This window comes from Fonsecaea pedrosoi (assembly GCF_000835455.1).
Source record: "Fonsecaea pedrosoi CBS 271.37 unplaced genomic scaffold supercont1.5, whole genome shotgun sequence".
Lineage (NCBI taxonomy): Eukaryota > Fungi > Ascomycota > Eurotiomycetes > Chaetothyriales > Herpotrichiellaceae > Fonsecaea > Fonsecaea pedrosoi.
Genome location: NW_013550611.1, coordinates 3300958 through 3320198, shown reverse-complemented (window position 1 = coordinate 3320198; position 19241 = coordinate 3300958). Strand labels below are relative to the sequence as shown.

The 19241-nt window shown below is 52.1% G+C and overlaps 2 protein-coding genes across 2 annotated transcripts; both read left to right on the top strand.

The window, feature by feature from the left end:
• Nucleotides 1-1467: 1467 nt before the first annotated feature.
• On the top strand, nucleotides 1468-8190 carry Z517_08678 (uncharacterized protein; the record flags this gene model as incomplete). Its single annotated transcript, XM_013427193.1, has 1 exon — nucleotides 1468-8190. One exon carries the CDS (start codon nucleotides 1468-1470, stop codon nucleotides 8188-8190), a length of 6723 nt encoding a protein of 2240 aa, XP_013282647.1.
• Nucleotides 8191-12152: 3962 nt separating this feature from the next.
• Nucleotides 12153-19199, top strand: Z517_08677 (uncharacterized protein; the record flags this gene model as incomplete). Its single annotated transcript, XM_013427192.1, has 4 exons — nucleotides 12153-12335; nucleotides 12406-12576; nucleotides 12643-18399; nucleotides 18453-19199. 4 exons carry the CDS (start codon nucleotides 12153-12155, stop codon nucleotides 19197-19199), a joined length of 6858 nt encoding a protein of 2285 aa, XP_013282646.1.
• Nucleotides 19200-19241: the final 42 nt, after the last annotated feature.

Here is a 19241-nt window from a genome sequence, read left to right as displayed (position 1 = left end):
ATCTCCAAATCAAGGCCGGTCGTGTCTTCTGTCTCCAAAAAGCTGCCAAGGGATCCACATCAATGTCAAAAAGAACCGCAATGGCACAAACAACCTCGGCGTTCATCTCATCAAGCTCTGCAACGAACCTCTGCACTCTGGGGTCGAGTACATGATGCATTGTCGTCCATTGCTCTTCGGTCTGCCTCTGCTGCCTCTGCTGTCTCGGTTCCACCGGCAGCTGGAAGGTGGTAGTGGCTGTCCCTGAATCCCCCGGAATGCCCAAAGAGATTTACCCAGTACCAGGGGAAGCCGTCGGCCTGGGTGTCGAGTGAACCGGGTTTATCATCGTCGAAAATGCTGGCATTCCGTACAAGTCGTGCCCCATCATGGAGTCTTCAACTTTTCTGGCGTCAAGATTCCATCACACTAAATCTGCATGGGTGGTGTGTGCTCGCAAAGAATTCCCTCGTCGTGATGGTGTTTGCTCTCTTCAACATCAAGCAATCAAGGTCGACACTGTGCTTTCTGGCCACCAAAAAGCATCATCTGCCACTTAGACACCAACTTGCCCAGGAACTTACCAAGATGTGTGCATCAAGCCATCGCCACGCCGCCTCGGAAGCCTGGATTGATGAGATGAAGAATCGCAGCCACAGTTGGAGAATTCAAGATGCAAAGGCGTCTGCGTGCACAAGAAAAGAATGAAGTAACGGTCTAAGGTCATGTTATTCAATCGCAGCGCCGAGAGAAAGCTCTTCTTTGATGCTTGGCCGACAAACTGCATCCCGGGGCGGAGCGTAGAGCACAAAGCACGACCCACGCATCTTCAATTTCAAAAATGAAATTCGCTCCTCACCTCTTCAGACTCAGTCGTTGCAAACATCATCCCAAAGACAGCACCATCTACACTCCATCCTTGGAGCATCCTGTCTGGCCTTCTCGCTCAACGTCCTGGAAAGACTTCCTTCCTCTGGCGAAAACATTGTCCAATTCTACTCTCATTGCGTTGCCTCACAATTGGGACCTCCTCCTGTCAAGACACCATCCTACGAGGTTTCACCATCAAATACACAAGAAGTACCTGCAGCCATCAAGACGTTCCAGCACCATCGAGCTCCTCTTATCCAGAACATCCTACAGCCTTCCTTCAGTCTTGGTAGCAGTCAATCTCTTGTGGCTCGGTCCAAATATCTCGCCATAGACATCACTGGACTGTGAGTTGCTCCCAGACTGAATTCATGTTTACGAAACTAACCTATGTAGTCCCCGCAAAGCTCTTCCATCACCAGACATCTCACACACGATCCTGCCAGCCTGCCCGACTACCAGGCGCTACCTGTACTTTGGAATTCCTGCAGCGAAGGCTCTGGCCGCATTTCAACTTTGCTCTTGGAAGTTGACGCCGTGTTGGAAGTTCCTGAAGACAAGCCTCCGGGTCATAGCACACTCAAGACAAATTCGCAATAGTGGCTTTCCGTGTGCAAGATGGATCCTCATCAATCCCATGACAACAACACCACTCACGTTGCGCAAGCCCAAGGTCCTGACTCTGTTCAGCCAGGGAGCAGTGTGAACACTCAAGCCGCGGCCGGCCAGGCTGCTGTCTCTCATGCGCTGCCCGCGTCGATGCCTACACAGTCTGCAAGTGACTCCGACAGCAGCAGATCAGAATCACCCGAGATCCAAACAGGCAAGAGAGGTGCGAAGGCACGCGGTGAAGTGATAGAAGTTGCTCCTGGGAAATACGCCAAGTACAATCCTGTGACAAAGGTGTGGAAGACGTCGATCAAACTTCAGGATGGTGACTCCACAGAGTCTCGGCTCTCGAAAAAGCCAATCTACGAGGGTCTTGAACTCGCCCCCTTGGACTCGGCCAAATCGGCAGCTGCGCAAAGTGCTGACCAGAGACAAATGTCAAAGCGGGGACAAAGCGAACTTGCTGTGCTTCGGAGCACCTGCATTACTAGTGATGGCAAAGGCTTAACGACCGATCCTATCGTACAGGCCCTGGGACGTGATTCAGCCAGTGGAGACTCACCTCAAGAAGAAGGCAACCAAGCAGCGCCCGCCACCGGAGCTAACAAAGATGACAATCATGATGCTCACCAGAGGGTGACTCGAACGACTGGAGGCAGCTGCCTTGACACTTCCGCTGCGCCTTTGTCAGACATCTACCGCATTTTCGACCTTATCACTGAGCGTGCTGTGAGCGAAGGACTGCTAGATGCCTGCAAACCCTTTGGAGATGGGGGGTTCAGAGTACTCACCATGTGCTCCGGCACAGAAAGCCCATTTGTTGCTATGGATCTGGTTCGGAAGTCTTTGACCTCGCGAGGGGACGGTGACAAATTCAAGTATCAGCATCTTGGGAGTGCCGAAATCGAGCCTTTCAAGCAAGCCTTCATCGAACGAAACTTTAGTCCGCCTGTGATCTTCCGGGACGTGACAGAGTTCGGACCCCATGCGCAAAACCCAGAGAATGAGGACTATCTGCCGGTCACAGCGTACGGAGGGCGTTACAAACCTCCCCAAGACGTTCACATCTTGGTTGCTGGCTCCTCTTGCGTGGACTACTCCGCTTTGAACAGCACTAAGGGAGAGTGGAAAGGACAGCGCGGCGAAGGTGAGTCCGCTAAGACCTTGGATGGCATTGGGGCATATGCCAAGATGTACAAGCCAACCATCATCATAATTGAGAACGTCGAGGGAGCTCCATGGAACGAGATCAAAATCTTCTGGCGCAAGAAAGGGTACGAGTCTGTGGCCGTCAAGCTGGATTCGCTCGACTATTATCTTCCACAAACGCGGAATCGAGGATATTTGCTCGGTATCAACATCGAGCGAGCTCAAGAAATAGGGTTCGACATCGAGGAAGCCCACAAGCGATGGGTCATGTTGATGGCTCTTTTCCAACGCCGTGCATCGTCGCCGTATTGCGACTTCATCTTCAGCGACAACGACCCGCGTCTACACCTTTCCAAGTACACTAGCGAGGACAGCAAAGCAAAGCCTTCTTCGCAGGACTGGGTCAATTGTCGCAAACGCCATGTGGCCGCACGCGTGCAAGATGGACTGGGAATTGGCACACCATTTACCAACCGCCGTGGGAATACGGAACCAAAACTAGACGATTATGCCGACCAGACCTGGGCGTCGATCCAATCCAGGAGGATCCTAGATGTTCTTGACATCCATCTACTCAGCAATGTTTCTAAGCGGGGCTACGATATGACATACAAGCACAGAAATATCAATGTGTCACAGAATATCGACCGCGACACAGATAGGCGCCAGTGGGGTATCGTTGGATGCGTTACGCCTTTAGGCTGCCTGTTTGACACTCGACGAGGCGCTCCGTTGGCTGGAGCCGAGATACTCTCATTGCAAGGATTCGCGATCAAGGAGCTCGACCTAGGGAAGCACACTTCAAGACAGTGTCAGGACTTGGGCGGAAATGCAATGTCGACAACAGTCATCGGAGCAGCGATGCTGAGTGCGGTCATTGCCTGTGACAAGACTTCTGGGACGGGGCCCAGCATATTTCCAGCGTACGTTGACCAGACACTAGACAAAAGTGAAATATCTCGCCATCGTCATTCAGAAGATACCACTGAGCAAGCCTTGGAAGCGGCGATTGAAAAGGACAGTCTCGAACACATTGTCGAAACTTGGACAAGTGCTCATGATACAAAATCTCTAAGCGACATTGTCCGTCTCGCTGTGGACCTCCAACCGCTGTGTCATTGCGAGGGCCTTCATCGGCGCAGCAGACACGAGATATTGTTTTGCCCAGAGTGCTATTACACATGCTGCAAGGGTTGCAGCAGAAACACGCATGGGCATCAGAGATTGAGCCGTCTAGCGATCCCACAAGAAGACCGCCCTCTGGCGAACACATTTGTGAACCACCTGGCTGAGCTACTCCCTCCAATCCTGCAGAATCGACGTCCAGATGATCTAACACAGTTGTTCAATAACGACGTCTTCGAATCGACAAGGGAACGAATCTTGGAAGCACTTGGAAGTCAGGTGCAATTCCACAAGATCAAATTTGAAGGTTCTTGGAAGGCCGTGTATGAGTCAAGCAGCTGCCGCCTGGAGCTCGAATTTGTCCAGAAGCGCTATCTCCGTGATCCATGTTCAGACCAAGAGCAGTCGGACAAACAGCACCTCCATCTAGACGCCACACCCAAATGGGTACTATTCGCCAAAGCTCCAGAAGAAGAACCAGCAAAGAGCGCGATGCGAGATTTGTTCCGATACCCTATGGCCAAAATGTACCCTCTTGTGAATCTCTTTGAAGGAGTATGGGAATATTGGGATGGACACTCGAAAAACTTCAAGCTTCATGTCGCCGGCAAAGGTGAACAAGTCAAATCATGGGAACAGAATCTCGGCATCCAAGCCGAACCGTTTGCCTCGCTAACTGCATTCTCAACTCTCGAAGTCCGTCCAAGCGATTCTTTCCAAGGGGTACAGTCCTCAGTGCTCGATGGAGTTGTTGGGGAGTACAAGCTACTCCAGAAGTGTCCTGCTCCAAGCGGCACTTTGCACAGAAGAGTGGGCCAGTCGCCTTCGGAGGCACCAACCTTTCTGTTCCTGAATGCCGGCGCCCTGACAGATGCATACCTCGATCGTGTTGTCTTCTCAACTCAGCCATCTCGTCGAGACCTGAATGACGACAGGGCAGTTCTGGTGAGTATCGACGCCCCCTGGAGACCTCTCGCTACAGCTGAACTGGCCACGGGCATGGAAATCAACTGTGAGGTGGTGAATCGATGGTCAAACTCGCAAGGGCAGAGTCTGGAGATACCAGTCCACGAGAACACCATGCACAAGTGGTGTCAGACTCTAAATACCAGTTTCATATCTCCTAACGGCTGTGGCCAGAGTCACTTAACAATTCTGCTCTTGGACTTAACCTTTGACATGAATGCCGTACAAAGATTGCAGCACCGTCGAGATCTCTGTGTTGATTTGGAACGACAACCTGAAGCATTAAGTGAATTCGGCTGGATTGCGTCTCATGCAGCCCGAATCCCTGAATTGAACAAGGGTTGGCAACGCATTAACGACCTCGAGATGACCATGTGCACGGAATGTGCCCCTTCACCACCCTCACTCAAGTGGATCGTGAAAAGTTTGAAGGCCAGTGAGAAGGTTGTCGCCCTGGAGAGTCCACTAGAGGCAGCCAAGTATGAACACCTTCTGAAAATGAGACCTAAGGCAGCACTTGCACTCTTGCAGACGCTCGACGGCAAAGTTGTTCTGAATGTTGTGGTCAACGTCAAGACATTGGCACACCGCGCTGTCGCACAACTAGCGAATCCTGATCAGACTATTCCTTCTTTCAAATCTTTGGAATGGCGACTAGATTCATACGACCGCTTCGCTCCTCCGCGAGAGTTTGTTACACCACAGCTATTGTCAAACGAGCAAGACCAAGTCGACCCGCAAATCGACATCGACTTACACCTCAAGCGCCAACTTTGGCCTACTCAATCCCGCGCTCTTGCTTGGATGTACTCTCAAGAGAACAGTCCGCCACAATGGGATGAAACGTCTTTGGTCGAGTCTTGCCTGCCCGCTCTGGGATGGAGACTTGAAACAAAGGCTCTCCTACCGAAAACTGAAGTTCGAGGTGGCATTGTCGCCGACGAAGTAGGGGGAGGAAAGACCACCACTTCTCTTGCATTGGTCGAGCTAGACTATGAACGGTCTTCGACTGCATTCAAAGCTGACTCTCATGATCCGACAAAAATTCAATCTGACGGGACGCTGATATTGGTGCCAAAGAATATTGTCAAGCAATGGGCGTCTGAGATCGCAAAAACTCTGGATTGGAAAGAACTCACCGCGAGTAACGCAAGGTCGATTACAGGCCCATATTACATCGTCGCCGAGTCGGTAAAGCAGCTACAGGCTTATTCTCACGAGCAAATCCGGTCAGCACGACTTATCCTGGCTCCATGGGATATGTTCAACGATACCGAGTATTGGACGTATTTGCGCTTGATTGCTTGCTCTCCATGCTTTCCAAACGATCCTGGCCGGGCTTTTCAAGAGTGGTTGAGTGTGGCTCTGTCCAATCTAGGTTCGTGTGTCGAGGAGTTGCGTGAAGCCAAGGCCAAGTTCTGGACCAAATGGGCTGAAGTCAGATCGACAACAACTGCCGACTCCAAATATGAGCGATTTGAAGGATATGTGACGCGAGCGACCAACAAAGCCGCCATTAAAGCAGAACAAGAAGCCAAGCGGAGGAAGAAGGCCGAGAAAGCTGCAGAAGCCATCAGCGATAATGATGATGATCAAGCTGAAGAAGACAACACACCCAAGAACCCTAAATCTCGGTCACGGACTGATACAAACCACGATCAGACTACAGCTAAGCGACTGCAGATAACAGCTGAAGAGGTTCTCAGTGAGGAACTGGCTGCTTTTGAGACAAAAGGGAAAATTCCTGTTCTCCTGCACATGTTCGCATTCCGAAGACTTATTGTGGATGAATTCACCTATATCCACGGCGAGACAATGCTGGCGCTTCTGCAGCTTGATGCCTCTGCAAGATGGCTGCTTTCCGGGACACCACCGATTCACGATTATGATAACGTGAATACCATGGCAAAACTGTTGGGTACGCAGATCGCGGCTTACGATGAGAAGGAAGGCAAGTTTGGATTTGGAATAGATCGAACCAAGATGATCAGAGACCGATCCGACGCACAAGAATTCCACTCATATCAAAACATCGCTTCGCCGGCATACAAGGAACAGATATATGGACTTGCACACGAGTTTTCGTCAAAATTCATTCGGAAGAACCAGATTTCAAAAGAAGGTCTTGTGAGGCAAAGAATTCACTACACATTTCTGCCCACTCCTTCCGAGTTAATCACACATGCGGACGTCAAGCCACTGGCAATGGATCCCGATCGAACATTCAACAGAAAGACCATCAAAACAAAGATCGCAGCGACTTCGGAAGAACCTAAGACTCTCCAGTTGCTAACGACTATGGTCGACCAAACGAGCGGACCGATCGAGGCCCAGTTGTGCTCGAGTTTGATGCTGGAAAATGTCCAAAGTGTGGAGGCCGAGACAAACGGCCAGAGTGACGAAGAGGTGTTGAAGACCCTCATTGGAGTCGAGGTGCAAAGACTCACCAACCTGGTCAACGAACAAAGACGGTTCGTTCTGCACAGATCTCAACGACTCTTGCAAGTCCTGCGAGAACTCTCCTTTCTCAAGGACACGGTGGAAGAATCGGCGGCAGCAAGTTTTGCCAGTTTCATGCAGAACGCCGCCAATGGCAACTTGGCCGACACCGTGGCCGTCGAGATTGTGAAGCTCCTCCTCGACTACTCGCAGGAGAACCCTCTGGCGCCCGGTCGTCTTCTTTCAAGGTCCGGCGGTGGCCAGACCTCATTCACGCTGGATGAGGTCAAAAAAGCCGCCGTCGGCACGAAGGAAGTCGACTTGCGGATGGCCATGGTGGAGACCCACCTAGAGGTTCTCCTGCGAGGCCTTCGTCGACTGCGTTTTATGGGTGTCGTGGTGGACTCCTTCGAGGGCACTTCGCCTTCGGGCGAATGTTCGACATGCGGCAACACGCCGTTACACAAGGCAGGGCTCTCGGTCGCAACCCAATGCGGCCACCTCCTGTGCGAACTGTGTCTCTCGAAGGAGTGCTGCGAGTTCCGGGCGGCTGGAGACATCATTCCAGTCAACCTTTTCGAACTCCGCACGACCTCAGGGGCCCCCGGCTCAGTGACCGGGGCCAGAATGCGGCTCGCCGTGGCCATCGCTAAGACGGCCACCCAGGAAGGGGACTCGGTCCTGGTGTTTGCCCAGTTCGAGGGCATGAAACGCGCTTTCGTCGAGGCGTGCCGCGCAGCAGACATTGTCTGCTACGACGGCTACCAGGGTGCTTCGGCGCGGGCGGCTGTGGAGAACTTCCGGCAGGGGAAGGAGCCTGGCGTCCTTGTTCTCAAGGTCGACAGCCCTGACGCTGCCGGTTGGAACCTCCAGGTCGCCAACCATGTCATCTTTCTGGCGCCCTTTGTGGCGGGCGAGGAGGAGCGGAAGGCCACCATGGCCCAGGCAATCGGTCGGTCATGGCGACCAGGTCAGAAAAAGGACGTTCGCGTCCATTTTCTGACCGCCTTGACGACCATCGAGCCGGGCATGGTGGTCTGGGAGGACGAGTAGGGAGCGGCTGGGGGAGAGGGGGGAGGGGGAGGGGGAGGAGGAAACGAAGGTGAACAGAGGGTGGAGGGAGGGCGGAGGAAGGGCGGAGGAAGGGAGGAGGGAGGGGGCGGAAACGAAACAAGGCATGAGAGGAGGCAGGTGCCTCAACGTGTGCAACGGTGGTTTTTTTCCTTTCTTGTTTTGAAAAGCAAACAAAGCAAGATTGAAACAAGTTTTTCTATGTGCCTGTCTGTCGTGCGCTGAGTGCATCGCGTGTCCCGATTTTCTCGTTCGTTTGTGAATCGTGTCGACGACCCGTTCTATCGTCCTGTGCAGCTATCGCAACGCCATTCAGGACAGATCGGGCAGTGCAATCAGACGGGAGTATCATGTCTGGTCAGAGCGGCCGTTCATGAATCCATCGATACATGCCCTAGTTCTACTGACAGACGACCGCTGAGGACATGCATTCAATCTCGATATAGTGGATTCGTCCTCCGCTGACATCGCTTGGGAGGCTGTTCATACGTTCGTCCTCCAGCGACTGAGTTGCTCTGATACACTACAAATCGTCCTCCAACGTCATCGTCACGGGACGCTGGTGTGACGAGTTCGCCCTTCTCTCGTATCGGTTGAGACGACGTTAGCACGGTCGTCCCCTGGTGAGCGAGCGACGGAAGTAGTTTGATCAATATCGTTCGTCCGTCTTCCTCACCATCATGGATAACTGATAAGAGGGATTCGTCCCCCAATGCCATCGTACTAGACAAGGTGAGTGGTCAGCATCCGCTCAGATCGTCATGGACACGTTGGTGTGGTCGTCCGCCAGCTGTTGGCTCGTCGACACCTCGTGTCCGTCCGCCATCCAGATGCTCATTGGCAAGACTTCGCAGTGGCGTTCGTCAGTTTGATCGTTGAGTAAATCTCGACTGTCTCGTCCTCTGCTGATATCGCCCCAGATTGTGTTTGCGATGTGCTCGCTCTCCGTTCACAACATGATAGTGATGTCGATGTGTGGTCTTCTATACCAGTCGGTACAATCTCACCATGTGTTCGTCTCGCTCTCCGCCCATATAGAAGTGAAGCACTCGATGTGCGGCAATCGTCCACCTCTGACAACATTGTGCACGAGTTGGCATAGCTTATTCATCCTTACTCTCAAACTTCACAAGATAGTCGATGCACCGGGCTATTGACTGATATGCAGATCGTTTGAAGGCGAAGTAGCTAGCACTTGGGCAGCCTGCATCCAATGTCTGCAGATATCCCATATGGACTTTTTCCATCTCCATCTCACCGCTATGCCCAGTATCTCCTGCATTGGGAGACAACTCAGGGTATACTGCCCATGTTTGAGGGCGACAGTGATTGGGAGAGCTGCACCAACCCACTTTGAAGATTGGGTGCGAGTGGTTCAGATTTCTGTTTCTGGGGCACACTGACTTACTGATTGCAAGAGTACTCCGGTATACTCATAAGTCACCTCTGAAATCAGGCATTGGTGGTGGTTACGTATTAACTCATTCTGCTGATTTCGGAGTTGTACTCTTTGTCAGCCCCTGAATCTAACTCAGCCTCGTGGGGGCTCATTTGTTGGGTCACATGACCGCAGAACTCGTCTGCACCATGACTTTCGGCGGACAACAACAGACGCCCCAGATTTCGAGATATTGGACGCGATCTCCCAATGAATAGTGGTCTCTGGAAACAGGCAAACCCAAACGTTGACGGACCTCCACGCAGAAGCCAACTAAACAATTATTTCTGTAGATGTCCTTGCAGAAACACCCCCTATTTTTTGGTGGCGTTTCGTGGCTCAATCCTTTATCACCTCCTGGAATTCGATCTCAACGTAGGTGCAAATTGTGATTTGCATCTTATAGCACCAAGTCCTTTTGAGCGGCACAGCTGGGATGTCCCTGACTGTCAATGAAGTTGTCGCTTGACGTCAGCCAGCCTCACTGTCCTGTTGTTTTCGCCCTCCGATTTCGGGTACATATCGGCTATCAGGGGGGAGTTCGTGTTTTCTCTTCCACTAAAATGCCCCCTGAAATTAGCCATTTGCCATGGGTGCGGTTTGTATCGAATTTTCCCTCCCCAAGATAGGAGGAGGCTGCATCACGAACCATCACGAGGATGAGATCGTCGCCCCCTTTTCTTCAATCATGTCGATGGGCGATAGAAAAGACGATTCATGATGAAATTTCACCGTTCGATCGACTCCACAACTCGCCCAGATTGATCTTGCGCTAGCCGGACTGGATCCAAGGCGATGCCGCAGATGGGAAAGTGTCACCAGGGCTGCAATTCTGCTGGGGGCCCAACACCAAATTTAGATCCCAATCTGATTTTCGCACCACGGCACCCTACACCCTTTCACCATGCAATAATTGATGCTGCATGCCAGGTCGAGGGGGGCCAATTTGCAGCACTGAGATCTATCGCGACTTTGTTTGCCATCAGCTTCCATCTCGACGTACTTAGCACCAACAGTGAAGTGGTCTTTTCTCGGCGATGTTGCTCCTCCCAAGTCACTTTTCGCTCTCCGACCGGTACATGGTCGCCTTGGCCTCTAACCCCCCATGCACCCGCGTGTCTGCCACGAGAGAAGCGGAAGGAGTAGGAGCAGTGTATACAGGGTGAGGGCGAATCAGATTCGGGCTTCGGTGGGTTCGTGGAAGGGGCGAAGAATGCACCAAAAACGGACTCCGAAATTGTGTGGTTGACAGGGGCGGACTCCGCCATTGATGCGGCCAGGGAACCATTGGATCTCGAGATTAGGGCCGCCCCCTGGATGTCTTGCTTGGTACGTCGGTGCCATGGTTATTCAGTCATCGTGGACTCCAGCTGAGGCTGAGAAATGATAAGAGAAAGATACACAAGCGGCACGATAGTCGCCACAAGACCACTCAGTTATTGAGGTAGAGACAGATTTAGATACGATATACGACAAAGACCCATCTGTGCGACTTGGGACCATAATGTCGATGTGCCTGCCCCCTTTCTGGGCTACGGCAGCCAGGGAAATTTTTTTGTTGGACACTATGTTGGCCTCTAGGTTTCCATCCGCCCGGAGGGATCTTTGGGGCACGAGATACATTAGGACTACGGCGAGTGACCTCGGGGTATTTGCCAGGGGATGGTTTTAGTGATGGCAACATTCCGACGTCATGTTTCCCGGGCCTCAACAAAGAGCATCAAAGAGATTTCTAGTAGAGGCAGCACCGGGAAAAAAAATTGTTGGAGTTGGGGGGATGGGGATGAGAAGTGGGCTTCGGATTTGACTGGGCGGGCCACTTAAGCGGGAAGAGCTGGGGTGGGCCGCCGAACAGGCCTGCCGGGGGCGCCTGAGCGAATAGATCGACGGTAGTGGCGAGCCCAAGTAGCCCCTGCATCCAATCACCCCCCAGAGATTTCCGGTTGGCCCTGCTCGGCGATTCATCTGTGGTTGCTTGACGACTCCCAACAGTGATGCTCAGAGCAAAACAGGGTCCCTCGAGGTAGAGGAGCTTAAGTTGCTGTTTGGCTGCGGCCCGCCTAGAGATCCAACTAAACCCCGTTGTGCAGCGCCCGCTTCATCCAACAGGCCCAAAACAGCGTCAGGGACACGTCTCAGCAACGTCGTTACTCTAATATACCCTGCGCCTTCGTGTAGTTTCTCACACACACTGCACTACGGTTTCCCTCCCCCTTCACCCGTTGCTGACTTCTATTTCTTCTCTCCTTCCTCCTCCTCCTCTTCTACAAAACCTTTGTAGCCTTCTCAACCTCCGACCTGTTCACTCCTTACCTTCACCTGCAGCAGTATAGACTTTGGGCAATCCATTTTGGGACATCGGTAATATTGGCGTAATCCCGGTCTCCTTTTTCCCAGTCCGCAGAACCATAACACGGCCGCCTCTTCACCTCCCCTCTCGACTACGATCGATTTTCCTGCAAGCGCTACCTCAATTGCATGAGATAGGCTTCCCTTTTTCACCATCATGGCTCCCGCCGTCAACGGTGTCAATGGCACCAAACCCCTTACCAACGGGACGCCCAGCTCATGGCAGGCAAAACACAATGTGGCCTCTCATTTCGTTGGAGGCAACAGACTAGAAAATGCTCCGCCGAGCAAAGTGAAGGACTTTGTTCAGGAGCACGACGGCCACACTGTCATTACCTCAGTAAGTAGGATTTCTCGAGGAGAAGAAAGACGGGTATCTGTGCGCAACCGCAGTCTAACATTGCTTCTAGGTGCTCATTGCAAACAACGGTATTGCAGCAGTCAAGGAAATCCGCTCAGTACGGAAATGGGCCTACGAGGTGTTCGGCGACGAGCGGGCCATCCAGTTCACTGTGATGGCCACGCCCGAAGATCTGCAGGCAAACGCAGACTATATTCGCATGGCGGACCAATACGTCGAGGTGCGTGAACTACAAGAGAACCGGAAACAAACACAAGAAGAACAGCGCTGATTCATACCATAACAGGTGCCCGGAGGCACAAATAACAACAACTATGCCAACGTCGAATTGATCGTTGATATTGCCGAGCGGATGAACGTCCACGCGGTCTGGGCTGGCTGGGGTCACGCCTCAGAAAACCCCAAATTGCCAGAATCTCTGGCAGCATCTCCCAAGAAAATCGTGTTCATTGGTCCTCCGGGATCAGCAATGCGATCGTTGGGTGACAAAATCTCTTCTACAATTGTCGCGCAGCACGCCAAGGTGCCCTGTATCCCATGGTCAGGAGAGGGTGTTGATGAGGTAGAAATCGACAGAGATGGCATCGTGACCGTAAAAGATGATGTCTACGCAAAAGGCTGTGTAAACTCCGCAGAAGAAGGCCTGGCGGCCGCAAAGAAGATCGGCTTCCCTGTCATGGTCAAAGCGTCCGAAGGTGGTGGTGGCAAAGGTATCAGAAAGGTCGACGACGAGTCAAATTTCGTCGAACTGTACAACGCCGCCGCAAATGAAATCCCTGGGTCTCCCATCTTTATTATGAAGCTGGCAGGGAATGCTCGACACTTGGAAGTGCAGCTCCTTGCTGATCAGTATGGCAACAACATCTCAATCTTCGGCAGAGATTGCTCGGTTCAACGAAGACACCAGAAAATTATTGAAGAGGCTCCCGTCACCATTGCCAGCCAAGATACCTTCCGCAATATGGAGGCTGCTGCCGTCCGTCTCGGTGAGCTGGTCGGCTACGTCTCTGCCGGCACGGTGGAATACCTTTATTCCCACTCAGACGACAAATTCTACTTCCTGGAGCTGAATCCCCGTCTTCAAGTCGAACATCCCACCACTGAAATGGTCAGCGGTGTCAATTTGCCAGCTGCTCAACTTCAGGTTGCCATGGGTCTACCGCTTCACCGCATCCGTGACATTCGCTTGTTGTACGGAGTCGACCCTCACACAACAACCGAAATTGACTTCCATTTCAAGAACGAAGCCAGTCTGAAGACTCAACGCCGGCCTCGTCCCAAGGGTCACTGCACGGCCTGCCGTATTACTTCAGAAGATCCGGGTGAAGGATTCAAGCCCTCGAGTGGTACGATGCACGACCTCAACTTCCGTTCAAGCTCGAACGTGTGGGGTTATTTCTCAGTCTCCTCGAATTCTAGCATTCACAGTTTCTCTGACAGCCAGTTTGGTCATATTTTCGCTTATGGCGAAAATCGATCTGCTTCTCGAAAACACATGGTTGTCGCCTTGAAGGAGTTGAGTATTCGTGGAGACTTCAGGACCACGATCGAATACCTGATCAAGTTGTTGGAAACTCCAGCTTTTGAGGACAACACTATCACCACTGGATGGCTCGATCAACTCATCTCCAACAAGTTGACGGCCGAGCGGCCCGATCAAATGCTGGCCGTGCTTGCTGGTGCCGTGACCAAAGCCCACATTGCCAGCGAAGCATGCATTGCTGAGTTCCGCAAAGGTCTCGAGAAGGGTCAAGTGCCCGCTAAAGACGTCCTTAAAACTGTCTTCCCAGTCGATTTTATCTACGAGGGACATCGGTACAAATTCACCGTCACAAGATCCAGTCTAGATAGCTACCACGTTTTCATCAACGGGTCAAAATGCTCTGTTGGCATCCGATCTCTTGCAGATGGAGGCCTATTGATGCTTGTCGCGGGCCGATCTCACAGTTTGTACTGGAAGGAAGAACCTACCGCCATCCGTCTCAGCGTTGACAGCAAGACGTGTTTGCTGGAACAAGAGAACGATCCCACTCAGCTCCGAACCCCGTCACCTGGAAAGCTAGTCAAATTCACCGTCGAGAATGGTGCACATGTCAGGGCTGGCCAGGCATATGCCGAAGTCGAAGTCATGAAGATGTATATGCCTCTGATTGCTCAGGAGGATGGTGTTGTGCAATTCATCAAGCAACCAGGTGCCACCCTGGAAGGTGGTGATATTCTGGGTATATTGGCTTTGGATGATCCGTCCAGGGTCAAAACCGCTGAGACATTCACTGGCCAGCTGCCAAATCTTGGACCCCCTCAGGTCGTGGGTAACAAGCCCCCGCAACGATTCGCTCTGCTCCACGGTATTCTTCAAAATATCCTCATGGGCTTCGACAACCAGGTTATTATGGCCTCAACTCTCAAGGAGTTGGTACAAGTCTTGAGGGACCCAGAGCTGCCGTACGGTGAATGGGCTGCTCGATCGTCAGCCCTGCACTCGAGAACTCCGCAGAAGCTGGACACTCAACTTGAGCAACTTGTTGAGCGTGCACATTCGCGCCAGGCAGAATTTCCAGCGAAGCAACTTCAGAAGGCAATTAACCGATATATTGAGGACAACATGTCCGCAAGCGACGGGGCTGCCCTTCACGCCACTCTACAGCCACTGGAAGATGTTTGCGCCGGGTACGCTGATGGCTTGAAGACACATGAGTACAATGTGTTCATCGGCCTCCTAGACCAGTACTACCAAGTCGAGAAACTCTTCGCCTCTGGCACTGCCAGGGATGAAGACGTGATCTTGAAGCTTCGCGAGCAGCATAAAGATGACCTACTCTCGGTTGTTTGGACTGTGTTGTCCCACACCCGTGTTTCGGCCAAAAACAACCTGATTGTCGCCATTCTGGACATGTACAGACCGAACCAACCGAATGTTGGTAACGTTGGCAAGTACTTCAGACCAGCCCTGCGCCGACTCACAGAACTCGAATCGCGGGCAACAGCCAAGGTTGCACTCAAGGCCCGTGAGCTTCTCATTTTGTGCGCACTACCTTCTCTTGAAGAGAGAGCTTCTCAGATGGAGCACATCCTCAAATCTTCAGTGGTTGAATCCAAATACGGAGAGACTGGCTGGGAGCATCGGGAGCCGGATCTAGACGTGTTGAGAGAAGTGGTAGATTCTCGCTACACTGTCTTCGACGTGTTGCCCCTTTTCTTCGCTCATCACGACCCATGGGTCAGTCTCGCTGCTCTTGAAGTTTACGTGCGACGCGCCTACCGTGCCTACACTGTCAAGCAGGTTGAGTATCACAATGACGTTGAGCCGCCATTCTTTCTCTCGTGGGACTTTGTCCTCCGCAAAGTTGGACAGTCAGAATTTGGGCTGCCTCTCGCATCATCCTACCCATCTGGACAAGCAACTCCTTCACAGAATGGCAATCAATTCAAGCGCATCGCATCCGTTAGCGACCTGTCATACCTCAACAAGCTTCAGGGAGACGATGAGCCTTCCCGCAAGGGTGTCATAGCTCCTTGCCACTACCTCGAGGAAGTCGATGAATGTCTTGCTCGCGCTCTTGAGGCATTCCCCAAGGGAGGTCCAGAAAAGCGTCCGAGCGCCACGCATCTAATGCCAACCCTCGAAAGCCAGAGAAGGCCACCAAAGGCGGAGAGCCTAGAAGATGAGCTGACAAATGTCTGCAACATCGCCATTCGCGACATTGAAAATCTGAGCGACGAAGAGATTCTGGAACGTGCGCACAGCTTGATCAACGAGTACAAGTCAGAACTGTTGGCCCGTCGGGTTCGTCGTCTTACATTTATCTGTGGTCACAAAGAAGGCACCTATCCTGGATATTTCACATTCCGTGGTCCTACATACGATGAGGACGTCAGCATTCGTCACAATGAACCTGCCCTTGCCTTCCAGCTTGAACTTGGTAGATTGTCGAAGTTCAAGATCAAGCCAGTCTTCACAGAAAATAGAAATATTCATATTTACGAGGCTATCGGCAAGGGCGATGACAGGGACAAGGTCGTTGATAAGCGCTACTTCACTCGTGCCGTGGTCAGACCGGGCCGTTTGAAGGACGAGATTCCTACTGCCGAATACCTCATCTCCGAGACTGATCGATTGGTCAACGACATCTGTGACGCTCTCGAGATCATCGGCAACAACAACTCTGACTTGAACCACATCTTTATCAACTTCACTCCTGTGTTCAATTTGCAACCCGGAGATGTGGAAGAGCAAGTTGCTGGTTTCTTGGAGCGTTTCTCTCGAAGGTTCCTCCGCCTTCGGGTAACTGGTGCTGAGATCAGAATCCTTTGCACTGACCCCGAGAGTGGATTGCCATATCCTCTGCGGGTCATCATCACCAACACGTCCGGATATGTTGTCAAAGTCGAGACATATGTCGAAAAGAAGGCACGCAATGGCGAATGGGTGTTTGAGAGCATTGGTGGCACTACTAAGATTGGTTCAATGCATCTCCGTCCTGTCTCTACCCCTTACCCAACTAAGGAATGGTTGCAGCCCAAGCGATACAAGGCCCACATCATGGGCACTCAGTATGTGTACGATTTCCCTGAGCTCTTCAGACAGGCCATCTACAACAGCTGGAACAAAGCCGTGGCGAAACATGCCCCGCTTGCCGAGTCGAAGCCAGAAATGGCAACCTGTCTTGAGTATAACGAGCTGATCATCGACGACGCGGACAACGTCACTGAGGTGTCTCGTGAGCCGGGAACCAACAGCTGCGGTATGGTCGCCTGGATTTTGACAGCCAAAACTCCAGAATATCCTAGAGGGAGACGATTCATCATCATTGCCAATGATATCACCTACCAGATCGGCTCTTTCGGCCCCATTGAGGACAGATTCTTCAACAAATGCACGGAGTATGCTCGAAAACTCGGCATTCCTCGCATTTATCTTTCTGCCAACTCTGGTGCTCGCATTGGTATGGCCGAGGAGCTTATTCCTCACTTCTCTGTTGCGTGGAATGACGAGTCAAACCCGAGCTCAGGCTTCAAGTATCTCTATTTGACTCCCGAGAAGAGAGAGTTGCTGAGCAAGACGGACATCATCACTGAAAAGGTCGTCGAGGACGGCGAGGAGCGACACAAGATCACGACCATTGTTGGCGCTAAGGACGGACTGGGCGTGGAATGCTTGCGGGGCTCCGGTCTCATTGCTGGTGCTACATCCAGAGCTTATGAGGACATTTTCACCTTGACTCTCGTCACCTGCCGATCCGTCGGTATTGGTGCTTACCTTGTCCGTCTTGGACAGCGTGCCATCCAGATCGAAGGTCAACCGATTATCCTCACTGGTGCGCCTGCTTTGAACAAGGTGCTTGGTAAAGAAGTCTACACCTCCAACTTGCAGCTGGGCGGCACCCAAATCATGTACAAGAACGGTGTCTCTCACATGACTGCCAGCGACGATTTCCAGGGTGTTGAAAAGATCGTAGAGTGGCTGTCCTTCATCCCCGACAAGAAAGGACAACCGGTCCCAGTGAGCCCACCTTCAGATCCTTGGGATCGTGATATCACATTCTATCCACCAAGAGGGCCTTACGATGTGAGACACCTTATTGCTGGCAAGGACGATGAAGAAGGTTTCTTGTCTGGTCTCTTCGACAAGGACTCCTTCCAAGAAGCTCTCGGTGGCTGGGCCAGAACTGTCGTCGTTGGTCGCGCTCGCCTTGGTGGCATCCCAATGGGTGTCATCGCGGTTGAGACGCGCACTGTCGAGAACGTCACACCTGCTGATCCTGCCAATGCTGACTCAATGGAGCAAATTGTGCAAGAGGCTGGTGGTGTGTGGTTCCCCAACTCCGCCTTCAAGACTGCCCAAGCCTTGAAAGACTTCAACTATGGCGAGCAACTGCCATGTATGATCCTTGCCAACTGGCGCGGTTTCTCCGGAGGTCAACGAGACATGTACAACGAGGTCCTCAAATATGGTTCGTACATTGTCGATGCTCTTGTCAAATATGAGCAGCCAGTCTTTGTCTACATTCCTCCCTTCGGTGAGCTTCGTGGTGGATCATGGGTAAGTTTACATCACCAGCTTCTCACGCACCCAGATGCTAATATGTTTTCCAGGTTGTTGTTGATCCTACTATCAACCCTGAACAGATGGAGATGTATGCCGACGTCGAGTCGCGTGGTGGTGTCTTGGAGCCTGAGGGTATTGTTGGCATCAAGTACCGAAAAGAAAGACAGCTGGAGACCATGGCCCGTCTGGATCCCACGTATGCTGGGCTGAAGGCTCAGTCACTCGCCAAAAACTTGAGTGCCGAACAACTCAACGCCATCAAAGCTAAGATGACTGAACGTGAACAACTACTTGGACCTATCTACCAACAGATTGCCCTTCAATTCGCCGATTTGCACGATCGGGCAGGTCGCATGCTGGCCAAGGGAACGATCCGGATGCCTTTGGAATGGAAGAATGCCAGAAAATTCTTCTACTGGCGTCTTCGAAGAAGATTGTCTGAGGAGGTTCTTCTCAAGAAGCTCAACACCAGCCTGGCTGCAGGCACCGCACCTGTCACCACTACCAATGGTATGACACAAAGAGAGCAGAACCTCGCCACGTTGAAGAATTGGTCTGGTCTGCTGGATGCCGAGTTCGAGAAGGATGACCGCAAGGTGGCTGAGTGGTATGAGAGCCACCGGAAAGAGGTCTATGCGAAGATTGATGCCGTCAAGACTGAAGCGGTCAGCAAGCGGGTCGCAGAGTTGTTGATGGGTAACAAAGAAGGTGGACTGAAGGGGGTCCGTGAAGTGCTGAGCCTCGTGCCAACGAGCGAACGGGAGCAACTGGTCAAGTATTTGACCGGTGCATGAGAGTTGTAAAGAGTATAGATTTGATGATGGTCTTTGGTTGGC